General features: G+C 42.9%; 3 protein-coding genes across 9 annotated transcripts in view; 2 read left to right on the forward strand and 1 right to left on the reverse strand.

Moving 5' to 3' along the window:
- The window catches only part of LOC133536780 (neuronal acetylcholine receptor subunit alpha-9-like), a 22121-nt gene extending 19065 nt beyond the window's left edge, over positions 1-3056 (reverse strand). The window contains exon 1 of the mRNA XM_061877331.1: positions 2545-3056. Within this exon, the coding sequence (XP_061733315.1) occupies positions 2545-2605 (61 nt within the window). The 5' untranslated portion in view covers positions 2606-3056. The remainder of the gene's footprint in view (positions 1-2544) is intronic.
- On the forward strand, positions 2607-15710 carry LOC133536782 (post-GPI attachment to proteins factor 2-like). Of its 2 annotated transcripts, XM_061877332.1 has the most exons (7): positions 2607-2996; positions 5222-5411; positions 6549-6722; positions 6799-7048; positions 14814-14920; positions 14996-15104; positions 15184-15710. In XM_061877332.1, the coding sequence occupies exons 2-7, from the start codon at positions 5409-5411 to the stop codon at positions 15312-15314; spliced, it is 774 nt and encodes a 257-aa protein (XP_061733316.1). In that variant the 5' UTR covers positions 2607-2996; positions 5222-5408; the 3' UTR covers positions 15315-15710. The 2 variants fall into 2 exon arrangements, with proteins under 2 accessions (XP_061733316.1, XP_061733317.1); XM_061877333.1 differs by lacking the exon at positions 5222-5411 and having other exon boundaries at positions 2608-2996.
- A 6629-nt stretch (positions 15711-22339) lies between these two features.
- The window catches only part of stim1a (stromal interaction molecule 1a), a 49087-nt gene continuing 45590 nt past the window's right edge, over positions 22340-25836 (forward strand). For 2 of the 6 annotated variants that reach the window (XM_061877325.1, XM_061877326.1), the window contains exon 1: positions 22340-22541. In XM_061877325.1, the coding sequence (XP_061733309.1) occupies positions 22522-22541 (20 nt within the window). In that variant the 5' untranslated portion in view covers positions 22340-22521. The remainder of the gene's footprint in view (positions 22542-25836) is intronic. The other 4 variants (XM_061877328.1, XM_061877330.1, XM_061877327.1 and 1 more) reach the window with 3 other exon arrangements.

Consider the following 25836-nt stretch of genomic DNA (forward strand, 5'->3'; position numbering starts at 1 on the left):
ACATATTCAAAAAATAAAACAAGCATTGACTTATACATAAATCAATGAATCAATAAATAATAACATATATATATATATATATATATATACATACATATATATATATATATATATATATATATATATATATATATATATATATATATATATATATATATATATCTCCATTTTCTACTGATTGTCCCTTATACACACACACATTATATATATATATATATATATATATACATTTTCTACTGATTTTCCCTTATACAAACACACACATGTATATATACATATATATATATATATATATATATATATATATATATATATATATATATATATATATATATATATATTAGGGCTGGGCAACGATTAAACATTTTAATCGAAGTTAATCACACTTTTTCTCTGATTAATCGTGATTAACTGCATTGTATACGCAAAGCCCAATAATGAATTCAAAAGTAGTGTGTAGTGCACCTTTATTGGAATATTCTCCCACATGAACAAAAGCGCCGAAACATTTGTTGTGCAAACACAATTCAAACAGTAGCAGTTAAATAGCATATTTTATGAAAATCAACTCAAAAAATGTAAATACAAACATTTAAGCTTATTTCCACTGCCAGGGTATTTAAGTTATCCTGTTTGTTATGGAAAATAAATATAATCTACATACAAATCTCTGAGCCACAATCATAACATCCGAACAGGCAATTTCTGAGGTAACAGCAGAAACATTTTTTTTTATCAGGGATCTTATGTTTAAAAAACCTATATTATAGGTAGTGGGCTGCTTTAGGGAATTTTTGATTAAATTATCCGTAGTAGCAATATTAATAATGTTGTGTTTATTCTGCGTAGTGCACTTAAAATAATTATGACCATATCTAGGAATTGATATGATGGGAATTTTCCGATTGTTTGCTTGGTGCTTTGATAAACTGAACGCATCATATACATGGTACCATATTGTGATGTTATGAGCCAGGGAAAAAAAGAACTACCCTACCCAGCATGCAACAGGAGTGACGAGCATGCGCGGTATAGGTTGTGTCGCCATGACGGCATCTTGTATGTTGTGATATGCACGCTCTGAAAGCAAACGTTAAGAACTCAGCCAAAACTCCTCGTCTGCATTATTCATAAATAGACAGACAACACAAATACTCCGCTGCTTCTCAGGCCGCTGGATGTAGCCGGCAAAGTATTCCCATGCTAGCTAGCAGGTCTAGCAAGCACGCGTCATTCAGTCCAAAACGGCCCGATCTATCCACATCCAGAATTGTCGTAAGTGATCCCGGAGTGACCACGCTGTAAGCCAGCCATGAAATTTGCAGAATTGTCCGGTATTTTTGCCAAATGTTCCATCCTTACCAAGAGCCCCTCCACGCCGAAGCCCGTCCGGGCGCCGCCATCTTTATAAGAAAAGGCGTTAACAAAATAAAAGCATGTAAACACCATATGCAAATACGCGATAAAATAATTGTCGGCGTTAATAAATTGATGAGTTAACTCGTAATTAACGCATTAATTTGCCCACCCCTAATATATATATATATATATATATATATATATATATATTAGAACATCTTCAAGAAATAAAACAAGCATTGACTCATAAATAAATAAATAAATGAATCAACAAATAATAAAATTTAAATTATATAGTAATGTGTTGCTATTGTGGACAAATGCCTCCATCAATTGCAGCATTTTTAAGTAATATTGCTAAAAACACAAGGTTGCATTGTCCATTCTATATAATATATATATATATATATATATATATATATATATATATATGTATATATATATATATATATATATAAAATACGAAACACTGTACATTCCATTTAATCTTAAAAAATAGAACTATCTTAAAAAATATATAAAAAAATAAAACAAACTTTGACTTATTATAAGAAAATTAAATAATCAATAAATAAAAAAAATCTAAATAAATAATATTGTGTCGCTGTTAAATTGCTACAAAACCGACGGTGACTGTTGCGCATTCTATATAATCTTAAAAAATAAAATTAAAAACATTTTTTTTTTTTTTTTTTAAATATTCAAAAACTAAAACAAACATTGACTTTTAAAAAAAATTAATATTTAGAAAATAATCATTGGATAATAAATAATAATGTTTACCGTATTTCCTTGAATTGCCGCAGGGCATATAGTATAGCCTGCCTTGAATTACTGCCGCGTCAAACTCGCTTCGCGAAATAATTACAATCCTTAGTATTACCGCCTGGTCGAACTCGTGACGTCACGAGTGACACTTCCCCTGTCATCATTTTCAAAATAAACGAGGCTGATTTCAATACCGGTAATTTGAAATCGCATAAAGGAAAGAAGATTAACAGCTATTCAGTAGGATTTAAGGTCCAAGCTTACATCACACTCAAATTTTTACTGCATGCCTTTGGTGAGTGCCGGAGTGAGAAGAGGTTTTAAAATAATTATCGCCCCTGCAGCAATTCAAGCTTTTCTTGACAACTGCCTCCATCAATTGCAGCATGTTTTAAGTAAAAGTGCTACAAAACTTACCCGGCAACACCGTGACACAAACAAAGAAGCAAAATAAAATCGGGATTTCCATCCGTTTCATGTTGAAACCAATTCCACGTCCACCGAAACAACACAACAGTGAGAAAAAAAAAATACAAATGAAAAAACAAAACAAAAAGCAGAGCGCAACAGCAGCGGCGGTGCGTTTGCGTCCGTACCGGGGGAGCCCGGAGAAAGGCGGGGCTGCGCGGCATCAACCTACGTCACTATGACGTCACCACCCCATCCATTGTTTGCTTCAGCACCACGGATAGCACCCACGCCTCCCCAAACCCAAATCGGCACTTTATAGCCCCGTGATTACTTTAGGAGAGGTCTTCTAAAACATCATCATGCACCACGTGATCTGAGGGCGTCCTCCTCCATGCTGCTGGCGTGCTGAAGGATTCCACTGAGCGCCTCTTCCACTGGAATCTCGGGAGCCTCAGCTAGTGGGTGCAAACATGTCCTGTTTTGTTGTCGTGTCTCCATGTGATGTCTGTGATGTTCTGTCCGCATTGGTCGGCTCCATCAAAGCAATGGAGGCGATCTTGACAAGGCCACTTCAATAGGTACCCAAGATCCAGAATGCATCCACTAATGATGCCTTTACAAGCATAATAACGCTCAGTTTGCAGGTTTTCAATCGAAGATATGTGCGTGATGGTGACTGTAGTGTGAATTCACTTATCTGCACGTTCAATTCAATGATAACGATAATGCATACATCTTTAAAAAAAAACAGCTCAAAAAACATCCATCCATCCATTTTCTACCGCTTATTCCCTTTCGGGGTCACGGGGGGCGCTGGCGCCTATCTCAGCTACAATCGGGTGGAAGGCGGGGTACACCCTGGACAAGTTGCCACCTCATCGCAGGGCCAACACAGATAGACAGACAACATTCACACTCACATTCACACACTAGGGCCAATTTAGTGTTGCCAATCAACCTATCCCCAGGTGCAAACATGTACATATTAATATTAAATATGTTGTAAAATTGCCCCTTTTTCATGGCAAGATAGCATATCGTGATTATGATGATACATTATATTCCTATCCTATCGATGTTAATTGGTTCCGGTTCTGGAATTAATTTCCGCGTCATAGGAATTATTCATTGTAAATCTAATAATTTCATAGCTGGATCACAAAAAAAAACCTTATTAAGACCTTCTAAATAAATTGTTTACACTATGAGAGACATGAAATAACACTCACACAGTAACCTTTAGTGAAGTGAATAATATTTATATAGCGCTTTTCTCTAGTGACTCAAAGCGCTTTTACATGGTGAAACCCAATATCTAAATTACATTTAAACCAGTGTGGGTGGCACTGGGAGCAGGTGGGTAAAATGTCTTGCCCAAGGACATAACGGCAGTGAGTAGGATGGCGGAAGCGGGGATCGAACCTGGAACCCTCAAGTTGCTGGCACGGGCTATATAAGTACTTATTACACTTGTTTAATTCAATATAGTAGAAAGTAATGATAAAAAAAAAATATTGTTCCGAGTTTAAGAGCAATGGTCTCATCCATCCATCAATCCATCTTCTTCCGCTTATCCGAGGTCGGGTCGCGGGGGCAGCAGCCTAAGCAGGGAAGCCCAGACTTCCCTCTCCCCAGCCACTTGGTCCGGCTCCTACCGGGGGATCCCGAGGCGTTCCCAGGCCAGCCGGGAACAGAAAAAGTCTTCCCAACATGTCCTGGGTCTTCCCCGTGGCCTCCTACAGGTCGGACGTGCCCGAAACACCTCCTTAGGGAGGTGTTCGGGTGGCATCCTGACCAGACGCCTGAACCATCTCATCTGGCTCCTCTCAATGTAGTCTAACGGTCAAATATACTGTAATATTATGTATTTTTTATTCATTCAGCCATTTTTAGAGGTACTGCAAGGGCCCTGTTATAGAACTTTTATTTAACCAGATAAGAAACCCATTGAGATCAAGAGCTCTTTCACAAGGGTGACCTGGCCAAGAGGTCCACAGCACATGTCACAGAGCAGTTTCAAAAAAGTGATATGTTATAAGACATACATTTTAAAATACATAAAAGAGAACTGTAAAACAATAAAGATGTGCACCTTTTAAAAACACAGGCACTGTGCAAACGTCTCTTGCTGTCTGTCCCTCAGGACAGAATGGAAGGCCCTGTCATGTTTTGTGGTCACGTTCTGTTGGGTTTTGGACTCATTGTGCACTCTTGTTTGTTTTGTCACCATGACAACTCATTAGTTTTCACCTGTCATGGCACGCACCTGGTTCACTTGGACTCATGCACTTGTTAATCACCGCAGCACTATTTAAGCCTGCAGTTGCCAGGCAGTCAGCCTGGCGACATTACCCTCTACACACCCTTGTTATCCATGCCGGTGATCCATGCTCCTTTCTCGTTCCAAGTAAGTTTTCTTTATTCAAGCCATAGTTTAAAAGTTTTGTTTTATGTCCATAGTTTACATTGTTGTAATAGTTTTGTTTTCATAGCCAAGTTTTGTACCTCCGTTGAGAGCGCTTTTTCTTTATATCCTTTGTTTTTTGTAATATTTTCGAGTTAATAATAAAAGCTGTCATTACCTTCACGCCATGTCCGTTCCAATCGCTTTGCACCACGGGAAAACAAACCGCACCATAGTCCTCGTCTTGACAGGCTCCTGTTGTGTTTTTTTCTTCTCCAGGGGTGTCCAACGTAGGGCCCGCGTCATGTTGTGACCAAATATGCCTGGTTAGCACGCCAAAAAGTCAATAACTTCAACAAAGCGCACCTTTATGCGTTCACTCACAGCACAAAACCTTTGGTGGACAAAATGAGACTAAGAAGGAGAGGAAGACATGTAAACAAACGGTTGCGTCACAGTCCACACTATGGTGAGTTCAAGAACCGTCAAAATTAGTAGGACAAAACAATGTTGACCAAATACTCTCATCAGTGAAGCATACACACAATCATAATGAACAGTTAGCTTTCTAACAATTGGGAAGGTTTGTGTCATGTTTGTCCTCAAACAAAATATATAGTAATTTTGCCGATTGTATTGTACCATATGTCCCGGCAAGAAATCTGCGTTCAAAGGACTCCGATCTATTAGTGATTCCTAAAGCCCAAAAAAAGTCTGCGTGCTATAGATCGTTTTCCGTTTGGGCTCCAGTACTCTAGAATGTCCTCCCGGTAACAATTTGAGATGCTACCTCAGTAGAAGCATTTAAGTCTCACCTTAAAACTCATTTGTATACTCTAGCCTTTAAACAGACCTCATTTTTAGACCAGTCGATCTGCCGCTTCTTTTCTTTTTCTCCTCTGTCCCCCCCTCCCTTGCGGAGGGGGTCCGGTCCGATGGCCATGGATGAAGTACTGGCTGTCCAGAGTCGGGACCCAGGATGGACCGCTCGCCTGTGTATCGGTTGGGGACATCTCTACGCTGCTGATCCGACTCCGCTTGGGATGGTTTCTTGAGGACTGGACTCTCGCTGCTGTCTTGGATCCTCTTTGAACTGAACTCTCACGGTTATGTTGGATCCACTACGGATTGAACTTTCACAGTATCATGTTAGACCCGCTCGACATCCATTGCTTTTGGTCCCCTAGGGAGGGGAGGGGGGGGTTTCCCACATTTGTGGTCCTCTCCTAGGTTCTCATAGTCATCATTGTCACCGACGTCCCACTGGGTGTGAGTTTTCCTGGCCCTTATGTGGGTTCTTCCGAGGATGTCGTAGTCGTAGTGGTTTGTGCAGTCCTTTGAGACATTTGTGATTTAGGGCTATATAAATAAACATTAATTGATTGATTGACTAAAATAAAAAAAATATCCCCCCCATCTTTTTCCATTTTCAATTCTATTTTAAAAATGCTCGAGGGAGCCAGTAGGAGCCGCGGATTGCTGAGCCCCGTGCTAAGCTTAATTGTGTTCATAAAGTCAGACTTCCCGTCTTGGATGTCACTTTACTGTGCAGGTGTCCCTAATGCAGTGTCCAGTGGTAGAATGTCAGACCTTCTCGCCGTTACAGACGCACGTCAAGATGATTCCAGGCTCCTACGGTCACGAGAGGCCGCTGATCATCAGGATCTCCTTCACCACCTGTGTCCTGGGTACCGTGTGCCTACCACTGCTGGGCCTTATCACCTGTGTCCTCATATCCTCGGTGTTTCACTTTGACGACTCCACCGGCACACACTGCCACGTAAGACCCCTCCCTGTTAGTTTGTCTTTTCCTGTTCCTGCCAAACCATGCGAACCATCGATGTGCCTTCCTTCAGGTTCCTAACTACCTGCCGTCCATCAGCGCCTCCATCAATCTGAGTCCCGAGTGCCACATATGGCGCTTCTGCATCGGCCTGCACTCGGCGCCGAGGTTCCTGGTGGCGTTCACCTACTTCAAGTACTACAAGACACGCTTCGCCTCGAGGTTCCCCGAGAGCCTGCTCGCCTACTTGAGCCTGGCCTTCTCCATTTTGGAAAACCTGGGCCTGCTGCTCCTCTCCTACGTGTCATCCAGTGAGACGTACAGTGAGTAATAACAGTGGGAAAACAAAAAAACATTCCCATAGAGTGTAATGTACACTGAATCATCGGTAACACTTTATTATGGGGAACCCATATTCACCATTAATTAGTTCCATATTAACATGCAAAGTAGTAACATATTGGCTCATAATTAGTCATTATGAAGTACTTATTAATGCCTTATTCTGCATGGCCTTATTATACAACCAGAAAGACATTAAGTGAGAGTTAACTAACCCTAACCTTAATCATTGGTTACACTTTAATATGGGTAACGCACAATTCACCATTAATTAGTTGCATTTTAACATGCAAATTAATAACATTTTGGCTCCTAATTAGTCATTATGAAATACTTATTAATGCCTTAAAGGCCTACTGAAATGAGATTTTCTCATTTAAACGGGAATAGCAGGTCCATTCCATGTGTCATATTGATCATTTCTGTCAAGCCTGCACTGTGGTTATTTTTGCTTCTTCGATGAAGAGAGGATACGGGACGAGCCAAACGAGAGTGTAAGTACATGGTTTATTTGAATACTAAATACAAAAATAATCAAACTAAGGGCGCTCACAAAGAGGTACAAAACTTGGCTACAAAAATACAAACAGGAAAAGAAAACACCTGCTCGATGGCATGAAAGACGATAAACTATAAACTTAAACGTGCACTGTGGCAGAACTATTAACAACCAAAACAAAAACACTTACTGTGACCGAAACAAGGGCATGGATAGCAGGGTGCGTAGCAGGTAATCGTGAAGGCATGAAGGCAGGCACATGCAAAAATCCCAGACTGATGGACAGAAAGTAAAATCCTTAAATAATAGCAGTGGTAATGAGAAACAGGTGTGAGAGGCTGATGATCGGGGCGTGACTAGGGGAAACTAATGAGTAGGTATGGTAACAAAACAAACCAGGAAGTGAAAAGACAGAACCAAGTGTCCAAAAAACCAAACCGAACATGACCAAAACAAAACATGATCCATAGGTGTGACAATTTCAAGATATTGCAATATTTTTGCTGAAAGGATTTAGTAGAGAACATTGACGATAAAGTTCGCAACTTTTGGTCGCTAATAGAAAAGCCCTGCCTTTACCGGAAGTGTGTGCGTGTGACGTCATGAGTTGCAGGGCTCCACACATATTCACATTGTTTATAATAGGAGCCACCAGCAGTAAGAGCAATTCGGACCGAGAAAGAAACAATTTCTCTATTAATTTGAGTGAGGATGAAAGATTTGTGAATTAGGATATTGATAATGAAGGACTAGAAAAAAAACAAAAAAAACGACAGCTCCGTGCGGTTGCAGTGTCAGCGTTTCAGATGTAATTAGACACATTTACTAGGATAATTCTGGAAGATCCCTTATCTGCTTATTGCTTTGATAGTGTTTTAGTGAGATTATGAAGACATACCTCGAGGTCGGATGGCTGCGGTGAACACGCAGTGTCTCAGAGAGAAGCCGAGGAGCCAAGCTCACAGTTGCCTTTTTTGACAGCTACTGCAGGAGGAAGTCCCATAATCCACTGATTCCTCCGGTAAGACTTAGTATCACAATTTTCCCATCCAAAGACATGCTGGTTGACGTAGAGAAAACATGTTCGCTTGACCGCTCTGCTTCACAACAAACAAAGAAACACCGGCTGTGTCTCGGTGCTAAAGACAGCTGCAATCCACCGCTTTCCACCAACAGCAATGTTCTTTATAGTCTCCATTATTAAATGAACAAATTGCAAAAGATTCAGCAACACAGATGTCCAAAATACTGTGTCATTACGCCATGAACAGAGACGACTTTTAGCCGTGTTTGGTGCTGCCTAAAATGACCCCTCCAACATGTGACGTCAAAAATGCAATTTAGTAAACTAAAAAGGCTGTATTGGCATGTGTTGCAACGTTAATATTTCATCATTGATATATAAACTATCAGACTGCGTGGTCGGTAGTAGTGGGTTTCAGTAGGCCTTTAATCAGCATGGCCTTATTATACAACCAGTAGGCCATTGATTAAGAGTTAACTAACCCTAACCCTAATCATTGGTAGCACTTTATTATAGGAAACACATATTCACCATTAATTACTTGCTTATTAACATGCAAATTAGTAACATATTGGCTCCTATTTAGTCATTATTAACGGTGCATTGGAGTTTGCCCAACCAGTCTACATGTGCTTTGTGGACTTGGAGAAGGCATTTGACCGTGTCCCTCAGGAAGTCCTGTGGGGAGTGCTCAGAGAGTATGGGGTATCGGACTGTCTTATTGTGGCAGTCCGCTCCCTGTATGATCAGTGCCAGAGCTTGGTCCGCATTGCTGGCAGTAAGTCGAACACGTTTCGAGTGAGGGTTGGACTCCGCCATAACTTTTATGGACAGAATCTCTAGGCGCAGTCAAGGTGTTGAAGGGTTATGGTTTGGTGTCTGCGGGATTAGGTCTCTGATTTTTGCAGATGATGTGGTCCTGATGGCTTCATCTGGCCGGGATATTCAGCTCTCACTGGATCGGTTCGCAGCCGAGTGTGAAGCGACCGGAATGAGAATCAGCACCTCCAAGGAGACCCTGCCCCAAGTGAAGGAGTTCATGTATCTGAGTCTTTTTCACGAGTGAGGGAAGAGTGGATCGTGAGATCGACAAGCGGATCGGTGCGGCGACTTCAGAAATGCGGACGTTGTACCGATCCGTTGTGGTGAAGAAGGAGCTGAGCCGGAAGGCAAAGCTCTCAATTTACCGGTCGATCTACGTTCCCATCCTCACCTAAGGTCATGAGCTTTGGGTCATGATCGAAAGGATAAGATCACGGGTACAAGCGGCCAAAATTAGTTTCCTCCGCCGGGTGGCGGGGCTCTCCCTTAGAGATAGGGTGAGAAGCTCTGCAATCCGGGAGGAGCTTAAAGAAACGCCGCTGCTCCTCCACATCGAGAGGAGCCAGATGAGGTGGTTCTGGCCTCTGGTCAGGATGCCACCCGAACGCCTCCCTAGAGAGGTGTTTAGGGCACGTCCAACCGGTAAGAGGCCACTGGGAAGACCCAGGACACATTGGGAAGACTATGTCTCCCGGCTGGCCCGGGAACGCCTCGGGATCCCCCGGGAAGAGCTGGACGAAGTGGCTGGGGAGAGGGAAGTCCGGACTTCCCTGCTTAGGCTGCTGCCCTTGCGACCCTACCTCTGATAAGCGGAAGAAGATGGATGGATGGCTGGATAGTCATTATTAAGTATGCCTTATTCTGCATGGCCTTATTGTACACCCAGTAAGCCATTAACTACAAGTTAACTAACCCTAACCCTGATCCTTGGTAACACTTTAGTATGGGGAACAGATATTCACCATTAATTAGTTGCATTTTAACATGCAAATGAGTAACATATTGGCTCCTAATAAGTCATAATTAAGTACTTATTAATGCCTTATTCTGCATGGCCTTATTATACAACCAGCAAGCCATTAACTAAGTTAACTTAATTTAAGTTAAGTTAAAATACCAATGATTGTCCGACACAAACTAGGTGTGGTGAAATTTGTCCTCTGCATTTGACCCATCGCCTTGTTCACCCCCTGGGAGGTGAGGGGAGCAGTGGACAGCAGCGGTGGCCGCGCCCGGGAATAATTTTTGGTGATCCAACCCCCAATTCCAAACCTTGATGCTGAGTGCCAAGCAGGGAGGCAATGGGTCCCATTTTTAGGGTCTTTGGTATGACTCGGCCGGGGTTTGAACTCACAACCTAATGATCTCAGGGCGGACACTCTAACCACGAGGCCACTGAGTAGGCTTTAAGAGTTAAATAACCCCTAACCCTAACCCTTATATGTTCCCCTAGTATCCAAATAATTCCAATTTAAGTCTTTATTACTTTAGTAAGCAACTAATTGGGGACGGTGTGGCCAGGTTGGGAGAGTGGCCGTGCCAGCAACCTGAGGGTTCCTGGTTCGATTCCCACCTTCTACCGACCTCGTCACGTCCATTGCGTCCTTGAGCAAGACACTTCACCCTCGCTCCTTATGGGTGCTGGTTAGGGCCTTACATGGCAGCTCCCGCCATTAGTGTGTGAATGTGTGTGTGAATGGGTGAATGTGGAAATAGTGTCAAAGTGCTTTGAGTACCTTGAAGGTAGATAAGCGTTAATAAGTATAACCCATTTACCGTTTATTTACCATTTAATTAATGATGAATATGTTCCCCATACTAAAGTGTTACCGACTCATCTGTTCCAGGGTCAAACTGTTGCCGCCTTTGAACTTTTATTAACTGTACAGGCCAATAAAGTTTTAAAAAAGAGAAAGTTAACCTTATCTGAAGGTCATTGCCAATGCTAGTGTTTATTAGCCACTATACTAACAAGTATGTGGTAATAATGTTAGCTCTTCCGCTCCGTAAAATCAACTAGTGTTGTCCATATTGTACGAATTGACAACGCTCTGTGATTATAACCCCACTCGGTTGGTAGAGTGGCCGTGCCAGCAACTCGAGGGTTCCAGGTTCGATCCCCGTTTCCGCCATCCTAGTCACTGCCATTGTGTGCTTGGGCAAGACACTTTACCCGCCTGCTCCCACACTGGTTTAAAAATGTAACTTAGATATTAGGTTTCACAATGTAAAGCGCGTTGAGTCACTAGAGAAAAGCGCTATATGAATATAATTCACTTCACTTTCATTCTAAGGTCAGGGTGTCCAAACTTTCATACATGTTGTATAAAAGATGCTAAAACCAAAACAACATAAATCCACATGTGCTAAGGCAGTGTTGTCCCTATACCTATATTTAGGTACCGTTACCGGTACCAAAATGTATTTAAATTATTTTCTGTACTTTTCTAAATAACGTGGACCACAAAAAACTGCATTATTGGCTTTATTTTAACAACAAATCTTACGGTACATCAAAAATATGCTTTTTATTGCAATTTTGTCCTTAAATAAAATAGTGAACATACAAGACAAGTTGTCTTGTATGTAGTAAGTAAGCAAACAAGGGCTCCTAATTTAGTCTGCTGACATATGCATATTGTGTCATTTTCTATTCTATTATTTTGTCAACATTATTAAGGAAAAGTGGTAGAAAATGGATTATTAATCTACTTTTTCATTTACTGTTAATATCTGCTTACTTTATCTTTTAACATGTTCTATCTACACTTCTGTTAATATGTAATAATCACGTATTCTTCTGTTGTTTGGATGCTTTACATAAGTTCTGGATGATACCCCAAATTTAGGTATCAATCCGATACCAAGTCGGTACAGGATCATACATTGGTCATATTCAAAGTCCTCATGTGTCCAGGGACAAATTTCCTAATTTTATAAACATAATATACATTTTTAAAAATTTTAAAAGATTTTGTGATGCCATACAATATCGATGTAATCATAGTAGTATTGACTAAATACCCTCCTATACTTGGTATCATTACAGTGGATGTTCGGTGAGGATCCACCGATGGCGTTTGTTTACCGGTACTTTTGAGAGGCTGTATAGTATCGGATATGATTCATTATATCGCGGTATTATATTAATACCGGTATACCGTTCAACGCTATGCTAAGCTATTGATAAAAAACAAAAACAAAATCTCAGCCTAGCCTTTTTATGACAAGTTAGTGTAGTTTGTTATGATTTCACTCATTACTGGTTAATTTATCTAAAAAGGTTGCATGAAATAAAAGTATATATAACAATGTTGTAGGTCAGGTACTGAGAATTGTTACCGTATCAATTTAAATGTGTTAATTCAATCATATATTGTAAGGTATTTAGGTGTCAGCCACTTGATGAAAAGATACTGTAAGAAGCAGTTTTTGCATGTGTTCTTGCATCTTGAGGCATCAATCATTTTCATCAAATCCACCACCGAGGATGATATAGAACATAACAACGATGTTTACACACACACACACACACACACACACACACACACACACATATATATATATATATATATATATATATATATATACAGTTGGACAAAAAAGTATTTAGTCAGCCACCGATTGTGCAAGTTTTCCCACTTAAAATGATGACATGGATGTTACAGCAGAGGATTGGGAGAATGTCATGTGGTCAGATGAAACCAAAATAGAACTTTTTGGTATAAACTCAACTCGTCGTGTTTGGAGGAAGAAGAATACTGAGTTGCATCCCAAGAACACCATACTTACTGTAAAGTTTGGGGGTGGAAACATAATGCTTTGGGGCTGTTTTTCTGCTAAGGGGACAGGACGATTGATCCGTGTTGAGCAGGGGTGGGCATTACGTCGATCGCGATCGACTGGTCGATCTCGGAGGGTGTGTCGGTCGATCTCAAGCCAGGCATTAAAAAATATACATAAAAATGAGCAATCATCAATCATACCAAGAGTTCACTTTCGTCAGTTGTTTGACATTCTCGGCACCCGAGGATCTTGTGAGATGACGCTGGCTGCTGCGAGCTCATATTTAAGAAAAAAATCACTAACAGGGCGGACGCAGAGAAACACATTTTATTTCTAGAGACTCCGTACCTACTGTCAAAACTCTAAAGACCGACAGCACAGTTCCTGTCTTCACCATAAAAGACCTGTTTCATCCTGCATGTGCTAACAAAATAAGAGTCTCAGAAAGCTAGCGTGCACAAGCTAGCAAGCTACGGAGTTTGATGCCAATGTATTTCTCCCCCGCCCTCAGCGACCGCTTTCTCACTTGCTTGCCCACCCGCACACTCACTGACGTCACTCACCTGCTGCCAGACATTAAAGGGCCACACACATATGCTACTCTCATAACAAAGTGTTTAAAAACGAGTATGCAAGTTGGACAAATGAGATGCCAAATCCAACCACTTTCATGTGATATTGGACAGAAAGGAGGACTTTTTTTTTTCCTCCATTTGAAAATGCGGACGTTATCAGCACCACTGTCTAATTCCAATCAATGCAAGTCATCAGAATCAAATACACCAACTTATATTCTTGTCTTCATGAAAGAAAGGAATCTATGTGTGTTAAACATGCTTGTATTACCATTAAACACCATTAACTTGTTAACAAAAATGTCTCTTTCATAAATAAATAAATATAAATTACAAATAGGAATGAGGTAGATCTCCTCGACTTGGTCAATTGAAAAGTAGCTCGCCTGCAGAAAAAGTGTGAGCGCCCCTGGTGTTGAGGAAAGAATGAATGGGGCCATGTATCGTGAGATTTTGAGCCAAAACCTCCTTTCATTAGTGAGAGCTTTGAATGGTTGACCAAATACTTATTTTCCACCATAATTTACAAATAAATTATTTAAAATTCCTACAATGTGAATTCCTGGATTTTATTTTCACATTCTGTCTCTCACAGTTAAAGTGTACCTATGATGAAAATTACAGATGTATGGATGTATGTATATATCACCCCACAAGGGACAAGTGGTAGAAAATGGATGTATATATATGTATATATGTATATGTATATATATATATATATATATATATATATATATATATATATATATATATATATACAGTATATATGCACTTACTTACTTACAAAATCCCAGCAAACCTTGTCTGCTTGTCCCATATAGAGGACATACATGTTTTGTCACAGGAGGGTTTTTTAAAGAATAAAGACCAAACATGCCTCCACGGCCGTGTTTAGGATCCACCTGCTGTAGCGCCTTAAAACATAAGGGCTCCCTTGTCATACCGTCCAGAGAACCATTGTCCTCTGCAGTGGACATTTGTGTCATTTGTTCCCTGAAAATAGAAGATTAACTTTTCAAGGCTTGTTCTCCCCATCGTAGTTGTCCACAAGGAAGGCTTCGTCCTCTTCATTTTGAGCTCGCTGATCTACATGCTGATAACTTGCCGCTTATGGAAGGCCATTAAAAAGTATTCTTTAAACCCCGAGGTAAGCAACCTCTTCCTCTCTCTAACTGCTTATATTCCTATTCCTAACGTTTGTTGTCACCTTTTTGTCTCCCAGGATATTAAATCTCATCACTGGAAAGTACGTTTCTTACTGCTCAATGTTTGCTTCTGCGCTTTTGCTGGGTTCTTTTACGCCAAACACAACTTGTACTGCGAGTCGGGGAGTAAGTATGGCATCATCTTTTTGGCCATTACTGATGTCGCCGCTGACTTAAAAGGGGCCGCCGTCTCCTCTCTTGGCAGGCTACACGTTCTTCGCCCTGTTTGAGTATCTCATTGTCTTCTCCAACATGGCCTTCCACCTCACAGCGTTTTGGGACTTTAGGAGTCGCGAGGTGATGGTCATTTCGTCGTCGGAAGACAAAGAGTTCTGACCAGGGGCCTGGTGTCAGCGGCCTCCATTTGGAGCAAGGCCTTTTTTCCACGTATTTGCACAATGACATGTGCCGATCCAAGCATGGATGTGAGATGAGTGCGGAGCAGCAGAAGATGATAAGGTTTCATGTCCCGCCTAATTAAGTGCATTAAGTGGCTTGTAAGTTTATATGTGGACCAACCTTACAGTGTTTCAACGTGAAAGCTCAACTTTTGTACATTGTCATACAGTGAGTTCTTTTATCACGCTTGGCATTATCAGAGAGAAAACCACATAAAAAAATACATATTTATTGCAGACGAAAGAGTTTTGTAATCTTTTGCAAACTTGTTTAAATGGATTAACAATGGTCACATGACGGCTGTGCAATGTAATGTGACCGTATTTGTATTTCTAAACTGTTTTATTGAGACTTATTCATTGATCAAAAAAGTGGAATCTTTACTACAGTTTTAATTTTACATTTTCTTTACCAAAACCATTTTAATATCTAAAAACACGGAATCAAGGACGTTTATTTGATATAATCTAAGTTTTAACATCATATTTACAACACAGTTTTGCACAAAAGCACATTAATAAGAAAAAAATACAAATACATACTAACAAACTTAATTCAAGAAAAGGAATATATATATTTTTACATGAAAAAAAAATTACAATAAATGTTTGTGTGACGGCTGTGTAATGTAACATTACCGTACTTAGGTTTTTTAAATTATTTTATTAAGATTTGTGTTATTTTATCAAATAAGTTGGATTGGTTACTACATTTTTACATTTTTTATTTTGTTTGACAAAAACATTTTCATATCTAAAAGAACATGGCATGAAGGACATTTATTTAAGATAACTTAAGTTGTAAGATCATATTTATGATACAGTATTGCCCACAAAAAGGTTTTTTTTTTAACATATAAACAATTTCTTATATTTCATATATATTACATAGCAAAGCACACACATTATATATTACTCCATGTACTTAATGTATTATATTACATATGATACAATAGGTGATATTGTTAAGTAATCAAACTAATTGGGAGAATTTTTTTTATATTTAACAATATTTAATATTTGTGCACCAATATATACTACTCCATATAATATATATGTTCTATAATTGTATATTTTATTACATTACATATGACCCCAAAAGGGAAAAGCGGTAGAAAATGGATGGATTGATGGATAATACTATGTAAAACAATATATTGCGTTGGGAGAGTATTTTTATTCATTTATATATATATATATATATTGTTGTGCTTGTAGCGTGAAAGCAAGACAACTTCGTGTATCGTTGACACACAAAAACGTGTGCGTCCTTTATTCATTTAGAACCAGAACAGACTGACTTAAAACACTCAAAAATGGCGGGAACAACAAACCCCCACCTTTGGGAGAAACTCCTGCCGGCCACTTAAAGGGGCCGCGCCGAATTACCTGCAACCTTGTCATGTGCCTAATTGAACAGTACAGTGAAACAGAACAACATTGTCATGTGCATACTCGAACAGTACAGTGAATAATAACAATAAGGTCAAGCACTAGGTGTGGCGAATTATGTCCGTAAATCAACCGCTACACACGTCCCCCCAGAATTCGCCATCACTAAGGAAAATAAACGGTCAATAGACAGGGGCACGAACAGGTCTACCCGACCGGGTGCGCCGGACTGGTACTAACGCCGGGGAGTCAGCAGGGGGAAACGGAATGGAATCTGCACAGTCCAAGGTACCGAGGGATTGCTCAGAAGGATGCAAAAAGTCATTATGAGGCCTAGGCAACGCGGGCGGACGACCCCGGCGTGGGGGTACAGCTGTGGTAACCGGCTGACTAAGATCTAAGTGGGCCGCTTTCAGCCGGTCCACCGTGATCTTTTCAGACCGACCCCCGATATCCAAGAGAAAATGTTTGTCCCCGCTCTCTAGGACGCGAAATGGCCCATTGTAAGGGGGCTGAAAGGGGCCGCGGTGGGCGTCGTGGCGGACAAAAACAAAAGCTGCACCCCTTAAAGAAGTGGGAACATGAGACGGCGTAAGTCCGTGCTGAGAAGTGGGGATGGGGGCAAAACCCTTGGCAGCATCGAGGAGAGCAGCTCGTTGCTCACCAGCGGACCAAGATGCCGTCGTGTTAGGAATGAAATCTCCCGGCACACGCAGGGGCTGCCCATACACCAACTCTGCCGAGGAAGATTGCAGGTCTTCCTTGGGGGCAGTCCGAAGGCCCAGCATTACCCAAGGGAGTTTGTCTACCCAGGCGCTGTCCTTCAGGGACGCCCTAAGCGCTGCCTTCATGGATCTGTGAAATCGCTCACACATACCATTGGCCTGTGGGTGATATGCCGTTGTGTGGTGGAGTTTCACTCCCAAGCTCTCGGCCACAGCGGCCCAAAGCTCAGAAGTGAACTGCGAGCCCCGGTCGGATGATATGTCCGACGGGGTACCGAAACGGGCAACCCACGTACCAATGAACGCGCGTGCCACCTCTGCGGAGGTGGCGGACGTCAGAGGTACTGCTTCCGGCCAGCGGGTGGTCCTGTCAACCATCGTGAGAAGGTATGTGTAGCTGCGTGAGGATGGAAGAGGGCCGACCAAGTCCACATTGACATGGTCAAAACGGCGCTCCGGAACCGTAAACGGTGCCAGTGGAGCCCGCGTGTGGCAGTGCACCTTTGAGCGCTGGCATGCTACACAGGTGGAAACCCAGTCCCTAACATCTTTCTTTAATCCCCGCCAGACAAATTTTGCAGCTACTAGCCGCTGGGAAGGTTTCCTGCCCGGGTGAGAAAGGCCGTGGATGGAGTCGAAAACACGCCGCCTCCAACAGGCGGGCACAAGGGGCCGTGGCCGACCGGTAGCGATGTCACAAAGGAGCATAACCCCTGTGTCCTCAAAAGGGACCTCAGACAACCGTAACCCTGTGGTTGCAGCCTTCAGAGCTTTGATGTCAGGGTCGTCGGCCTGGTCAACTGCCATTTGAGCAAAATCGAGCCCGACATGGACGGCGCCAGCGACAGCTCGGGAAAGGCAGTCAGCAACGACATTGCTCTTACCAGCAAGGTGTTGGATGTCTGTCGTGAACTCTGAGACGTAGGAGAGGTGCCTCTGTTGCCGAGCCGACCACGGTTCAGTTGTCTTGGCCATCGCGAAAGTGAGCGGTTTGTGGTCCACAAAAGCTGTGAAAGGCCGGCCCTCAAGCAACGAACGGAAATGGCGTATGGCCAGATAGAGGCCGAGGAGCTCACGGTCAAATGTGCTATATTTCCGCTCGCAGGGGCGCAACTGCCTGCTAAAGAAAGCCAAAGGTTGCCAAGTGCCGCCCACCCACTGCTCATGCACTGCACCTACGGCATAGTCTGACGCGTCTGTGGTGATTGCAATGGGAGCATCGGGTAATGGGTGTGCCAGCAGGGTAGCGTTAGCGAGAGCAGACTTGACCCCCACAAAAGCACTGTGCCGCGTGTCAGACCAGTCCACCATGTGCTTGGGAGTAGCTCCTTTAAGCGCATCATACAGCGGCCGCATGAGGTCAGCTGCCCTGGGAATAAAACGATGGTAAAAATTTACCATGCCCAGGAACTCCTGGAGAGCCTTAACCGTGAGTGGGCGGGGGAAGTTTGCGATGGCAGCCACCTTTGCTGGGAGGGGAACTGCCCCGCACTCCGTGACACGATGACCGAGGAAGTCGATCACAGACACCCCGAATTGGCACTTAGCCGGGTTAACAATGAGCCCGTGTTGGCTAAGACGCTGAAAAAGAGTCCTAAGGTGGGTCACATGTTCGGCTTGCGAGGTGCTTGCTACCAGGATATCGTCCAAGTAAACAAACAAAAACGGCAAATCACGTAAAACAGAGTCCATCAACCGCTGGAAAGTCTGTGCGGCGCTCTTAAGGCCAAACGGCATGCGTAAAAATTCAAACAGTCCAAATGGGGTAATTACCGCTGTCTTCGGAATATCAGAGGGGTGGACCGGCACCTGATGATAGCCCCGGACGAGATCTACCTTAGAAAATACAGTTTTACCAGCCAGGTTGGCGGAAAAGTCTTGTATGTGGGGGACAGGGTAACGGTCCGGGGTAGTCGCCTCGTTGAGTCTGCGGTAATCCCCGCACGGCCGCCAACCACCTCCGGGCTTCTCCACCATGTGGAGGGGCGACGCCCACGGGCTGTCTGAGCGGCGAATTATCCCGAGGCGTTCCATGGTCTCAAATTCAGCTCTAGCGATGGAGAGCTTAGCGGGGTCCAGGCGCCGGGCACGTGCGTGCACAGGAGGGCCCGTGGTGGAGATGTGGTGTTCCACACCATGTTTGGTGGTAGCTGACGAGAACGTGGGCTGCACCAGGGTGGGGAAATCGGCGAGGAGGCGCAGAAAAACGTCTGCGGTGGGTAGCATGCTGGAAAGTCTGATTGAGTCTGTCGCGCTGAGACTGCACTTGTAGGAGCAGAACGTAATTGCATCCACCAAACGCCTGTTTTTAACATCCACAAGGAGGCCGAAAGCACAGAGAAAATCTGCCCCGATGAGCGGCACTGTCACTTTAGCAGTCACAAAGTTCCAACTGAAACGCTGTCCACCAAAACACACTTCCACGTACCGTATTCCATAAGTGCGGATGGGGCTGCCGTTGGCCGCTTCCATGGGGGGGCCATGAGACTCAGACAGCATGTCCAAGTTTGATGCTGGCAGGACGCTCCTCTGCGCGCCCGTGTCACACAGGAACCGACGTCCAGAGAGGGAGTCTTGGATGAAGAGCAGCCTGCCAGTACTGCCGACACTCATGGCTACTGCTGAGCGCCGGCCCCGGCGTTTCCCGGCGGCGGTCCTCGAAAACTGCACGGGGTTCGGCAGCGCCTGGCTTTTGTCCCGAACTTCGCATGGAAAAAACATAATCCAGAATCCGGTTGCCGCCGCGGTAGTGGGCGAATCTGCCTCAGCTGGTAGAAATGCAGCCACATAGGTCGGTTGGGTGGCTACAAAAACTTTATCCGCTTCAGCAGCTAGTTCGCGGCAGTCCAAAATGGCGGTGTTAGCCAAAGCAGCCCGCACCTGAGAAGGCAGGAGTGTCAGGAAAAGCTGCACGAACAGAAATCCTGGGCTGTGCTCACCCAAGAGGTTTAGCATTTTGTCCATGAGTTCAGAGGGCTTGCAATCGCCAAGCCCCTGCAACGAAAAAAGGCGCCGAGCTCGCTCCGCGTCGGTAAGTCCAAATGTCTGTAACAGGTGAGCCTTCAACGTGAGGTACTTGTTCCTCTCCGGTGGGTGCGTAAGGACGCTAGCCACTCTGGACGCCGTCGCGCTCCCGAGGGAGGACACAACATAATGGAACTTAGTGTCGTCTTCGGTGATACCTCGCAGGGTGAACTGTGCCTCGGCCTGGGCAAACCATACAGTCGCGGAAGATTCCCAGAACTCGGGCAGCTTCAGAGAAACTGCATTCGCCGTCATGGTCGAAAAAAAATCCACTGAATTCGTTCAGTGAAACGTCGGGGTCACCAGTGTTGTGCTTGTAGCGTGAAAGCAAGACAACTTCGTGTATCGTTGACACACAAAAACGTGTGCGTCCTTTATTCATTTAGAACCAGAACAGACTGACTTAAAACACTCAAAAATGGCGGGAACAACAAACCCCCACCTTTGGGAGAAACTCCTGCCGGCCACTTAAAGGGGCCGCGCCGAATTACCTGCAACCTTGTCATGTGCCTAATTGAACAGTACAGTGAAACAGAACAACATTGTCATGTGCATACTCGAACAGTACAGTGAATAATAACAATAAGGTCAAGCACTAGGTGTGGCGAATTATGTCCGTAAATCAACCGCTACAATATATATATATATATATATATATATATATATATATATATATATATATATATATATATATATATATATATATATATATATATATATAGCCCTCCGATGGTAGCTGAGATAGGCACCAGAGCCACCCGCGACCCCAAAGGTAATAAGCGGTAGATAATGGATGGATGAATATATATATATATATATATATATATATATATATATGTATATATGTATACATATATATATACATACAGTATATATATATATACATGTATTTTTATATGTATATACATATATATTGTTTATATATAAACATGTATTTTTATATGTATATACATATAGTTTATACATATATATATATATGAATATGTATATATATATATGTATATATATATATATATATATAAATATACATATATATATATGCGACAAGGTGGCGACTTGTCCAGGGTGTACCCCGCCTTCTGCCTGATTGTAGCTGAGATAGGGACCAGCGCCCCCCGCGACCCCAAAGGGAATAAGCGGTAGAAAATGGATGGATGGATGGATATATATATATATATATATATATATATATATATATATATATATATATATACATATAAAAAATACATGTATATAGGGGCAGCACTGTGGAAAAGGGGTTTGTGCGTCTGCCTCACAATACGAAGGTCCTGAGTTGTCCTAGGTTCAATCCCGGGCTCGGGATCTTTCTGTGTGAAGTTTGCATGTCTTCCCTGTGAATGCGTGGGTTCCCTCCGGGTACTCCGGTTACCTCCCACTTCCGAAAACATGCACCTGGGGATAGGTTGATTGGCAACACTAAATTGGCCCTAGTTTGTGAATGTGACTGTGAATGTTGTTTGTCTATCTGTGTTAGGGCGACTTGTCCAGGGTGTACGCCGCCTTCCGCCCGATTGTTGCTGAGATAGGCACCAGCGCCCTCCGTAGGAATAATCGGTAGAAAATGGATTGATGGATGGATGGAAAGATATATATATACATATAAGTATATATATTTATATATAGAGATATATATGCATTTGTAAGTACACAGTGAACAAACTGTACATAGTATATTTATAAATATACAGTAGATGCATTACTTATCCACAAGATGGCAACGTGCAGTTACGTGAACATCACAACCGTACTACTGCCAGACACTAGGGGGGGACAATTGCTCTTTGACAACCCAGGGAAATCAGAAGCGTAGAAGAAGACCACCCACTCGTCTCCTGCACATTCTGCGGCTTTTTCGGTTCAGTCCCTCGGTCGGGGGGGAAAGACCAAGAGACCACTCGAAGGAGGAAAGCGTCCTGCTCCCTTGGGCTCCTACTCCTATGTCCACGGCGGTGGTAATGCGTGACTAAAAGAAGCACTTGTCCGATGGCTCTTATACATGAAACGTAAGTTTTTTTTGCCTGTCAGTGGATCGCCGCAGCGTGTCACTACTTCGCAGCGCAGGCGCGGTAGCTTGACTTGCGACGATTTTAGAGCTAGCTCAACGTCAAGTGGTCGTTATTATTCCACCTGGACTTTAAAGCGTCGATAAACTTACCAGAGAAAACTTTCATGTGTATATTGTGTGAATACAATACAACTGGCGGGCATTTTTGAGCTCACTTCCTCGTTAGCCTAGAGACGTTGTCATCTAGCTAGCTTGACGTTCCGATAGACACAAACTAACTACTGCCATTATTTTTATTTTTATTTTTATTTTTTCTCTCTCAAAATTAGCGATGTTGTGATACATTAGTAAAACAGTAACCATTTTTTCTTCTGTGAACTGTACACCTGTGTTCATGTAATGGGCTGACAGCACAATGAGCCCAGAAAAATAACAAAGAAATCAATCAATCAATGTTTATTTATACAGCCCTAAATCACCAGTGTCTCAAAGGTCTGCACAAACCACGACGACTTCCTCGGTAGAGCCCACATAAGGGCAAGGAAAAACTCACCCCAGTGGGACATCGACAATGATGACAAATTGTTGGATCCGCTTTGGACTGGACTCTCGCGACTGTGTTGGATCCATTATGCATTGAACTTTCACAGTATCATGTTAGACCCGCTCGACATCCATTGCTTTCCTCCTCTCCAAGGTTCTCATAGTCATCATTGTCACCGACGTCCCACTGGGTCATTATTGTCACCGATGTCCCACTGGGTGTGAGTTTTCCTTGCCCTTATGTGGGCCTACCGAGGATGTCGTAGTGGTTTGTGCAGCCCTTTGAGACACTAGTGATTGAGGGCTATATAAGTAAACATTGATTGATTGACTATGAGAAACCTTGGAGAGGACCGCATATGTGGCCCCCCCCTCCCCCCAGAGCAGTGTTTTTCAACCACTGTGCTGCGGCACGTGAGATACAGTCTGGTGTGCCGCGGGAGATTAGGGGCGGCATGGCATAGTGGGTAGAGCGGCCGTGCCAGAGACCTGAGGGTTGCAGGTTCGCTCCCCGCCTATTGACATCCAAGTCGCTGCCGTCGTGTCCTTGGGCAGGACACTTTACCCTTGCCCCCGGTGCCACTCACACTGGTGAGTGAAAGATGAATCAATGATAGATGGTGGTCGGCGGGGCCGTAGGCACAAACTGTCAGTCTACCACAGGGCAGCTGTGGCTACAGATGTAGCCTTACCACCACCAGGTGTGAATGAATGAGGGGTTTCCGCTTCTCTGTGAGCGCTTTGAGTATCTAATAATAGAAAAGCGCGATATAAATCTAATCCATTATTATTATTATTATTATTTAATTTCACTTTTTTGGGTTAAAAATATTTTTTGCAAACCACTAATTATAGTCTGAAAATTGTGGGTCTTTGTTGAGTGTCTGTGCTGTCCAGAGCTCGGCAGGGTAACCATGTAATACTCTTCCATATCAGAAGGTGGCAGGCTGTACCAAGTTGCTTTTTAGATGTCGGAAACAGCAGGAGGCAGAGTGCAGGTAAAACATGCAGAAAGAAACTAAGGCTGAACTCGCTACAAAGTAAACCAAAACAGAATGCTGGACGACAGCAAAGACTTACTGTGGAGCAAAGACGGCGTCCACCATGTACATCCGAACATGACATGGCAATCAACAATGTCCTCCCAAAGAATAAAAACAACTGAAATATCCTTGATTGCTAAACAAAAAGTAGACGTGGGAAATATCGCTCAAAGAAAGACATGAAATTGCTACAGAAAAATACCAAAAAAAGACAAAAAGTCACCAAAATAGGAACGCAAGAGAAGAACCAAAACACTACACACAGGAAAACAGCAAAAAAATTCAAACTAAGTCACGGCGTGATTTGACAGGTGGTGACAGTACACCTACTTTGAGACAAGAGCTACATTGATGCATGCTTGGTTATGGTTTAAAGTCATATTCAACAATTGCCACAACGACTTTTTACTGTCAACTGAGTTTCGTTTTTTAATGATTTCTGCTGGTGGTGTGCCTCCGCATTTTTTCAACACAAAGAATGTGCCTTGGCTCAAAAAAGGTTGACAAACACCGCCCTAGAGTTCCGAAAGCAATGGATGTCGAGCGGATCTAACATGATATTGTGAAAGTCCAATCCATCTAACATAACCGTGAGAATCCAGTCCAAAGTGGATCCAATATAGTAGCGAGAGTCCCGTTCAAAGTGGAGCCAGCAGGAAACCATCCCAAGCGGAGGCAGATCAGCAGCGCAGAGATGTCGCCAGCCGATACACAGGCGAGCGGTCCATCCTGGGTCCCGACTCTGGACAGCCAGGACTTCATCCATGGCCATTGGACCGGACCCCATCCACAAGGGAGGGGAGGGGGAGACATAGGAGAAAAAGAAAAGAAACGGCAGATCAACTGGTCTAAAAAGGGGGTGTATTTAAAGGCTAGAGTATACAAATGAATTTTAAGATGAGACTTAAATGCTTCTACTGAGGTAGCATCTCAAACTGTTACCGGGAGGGCATTCCAGAGTACAAAAAAAAGAAAGCACAAATGGTCAATGGGGAAGGACAAGCGGTAGTAAATGGATGGATGGGTTACACTTGTATAGTGCTTTCCTACCATCAAGGTAGTCAAAGCGCTTTGACACTATTTCAATGTCCATTTCTCAGATGATGCAATTGTTGATGACTGAAGTGCTGCTATCAACCACCCCCACCACACCCCACCACCGGATTGTAAATAATGTAAACAATTCAATGTATATACTCTGATGATAAACTTGTGTGATGACTGTATTATGCTGATAGTATATATTTGTACAATGAATTGACTAACGTGGACCCCGACTGAAACAAGTTGAAAAACTTATTGTTACCATTTAGTGGTCAATTATACAGAATATGTACTCTACTGTACTGTACAATCTACTAATAAAAGTCAATCCACATTCACCCATTCACACACACCTTCACACACTGATGGCGGGATGGCTAACCACGACCCATCAGGAGCAAATGTTTTTTTGATTGATTGAAAACTTTTATTTATAGATTGCACAGTACAGTACATATTCCGTACAATTGACCACTAAATGGTAACACCCGAATAAGTTGTTCAACTTGTTTAGGTCGGGGTCCACGTTAATCAACTCATGGGTGAAGTTTCTTGCTCAAGGACACCACAGACGTGACTAGGTTGGTAGAACCTGGGAATCGAACCAGGAACCCTCAGGTTGCTGGCAGGGCCACTCTCCCAACAGCGACAAGGTGTCCCTAC

Source organism: Nerophis ophidion, linkage group LG18 (genome assembly GCF_033978795.1).
Source record: "Nerophis ophidion isolate RoL-2023_Sa linkage group LG18, RoL_Noph_v1.0, whole genome shotgun sequence".
Taxonomy (NCBI): Eukaryota; Metazoa; Chordata; class Actinopteri; order Syngnathiformes; family Syngnathidae; genus Nerophis; species Nerophis ophidion.

Coding starts and splice junctions, on each gene's coding strand:
- LOC133536782 (XM_061877332.1), top strand. Junction 7,049..14,813: donor GTCATCCAGTGAGACGTACA/GTGAGTAATAAC, acceptor TCCCCATCGTAG/TTGTCCACAAGGAAGGCTTC. Junction 14,921..14,995: donor AGTATTCTTTAAACCCCGAG/GTAAGCAACCTC, acceptor TTTGTCTCCCAG/GATATTAAATCTCATCACTG.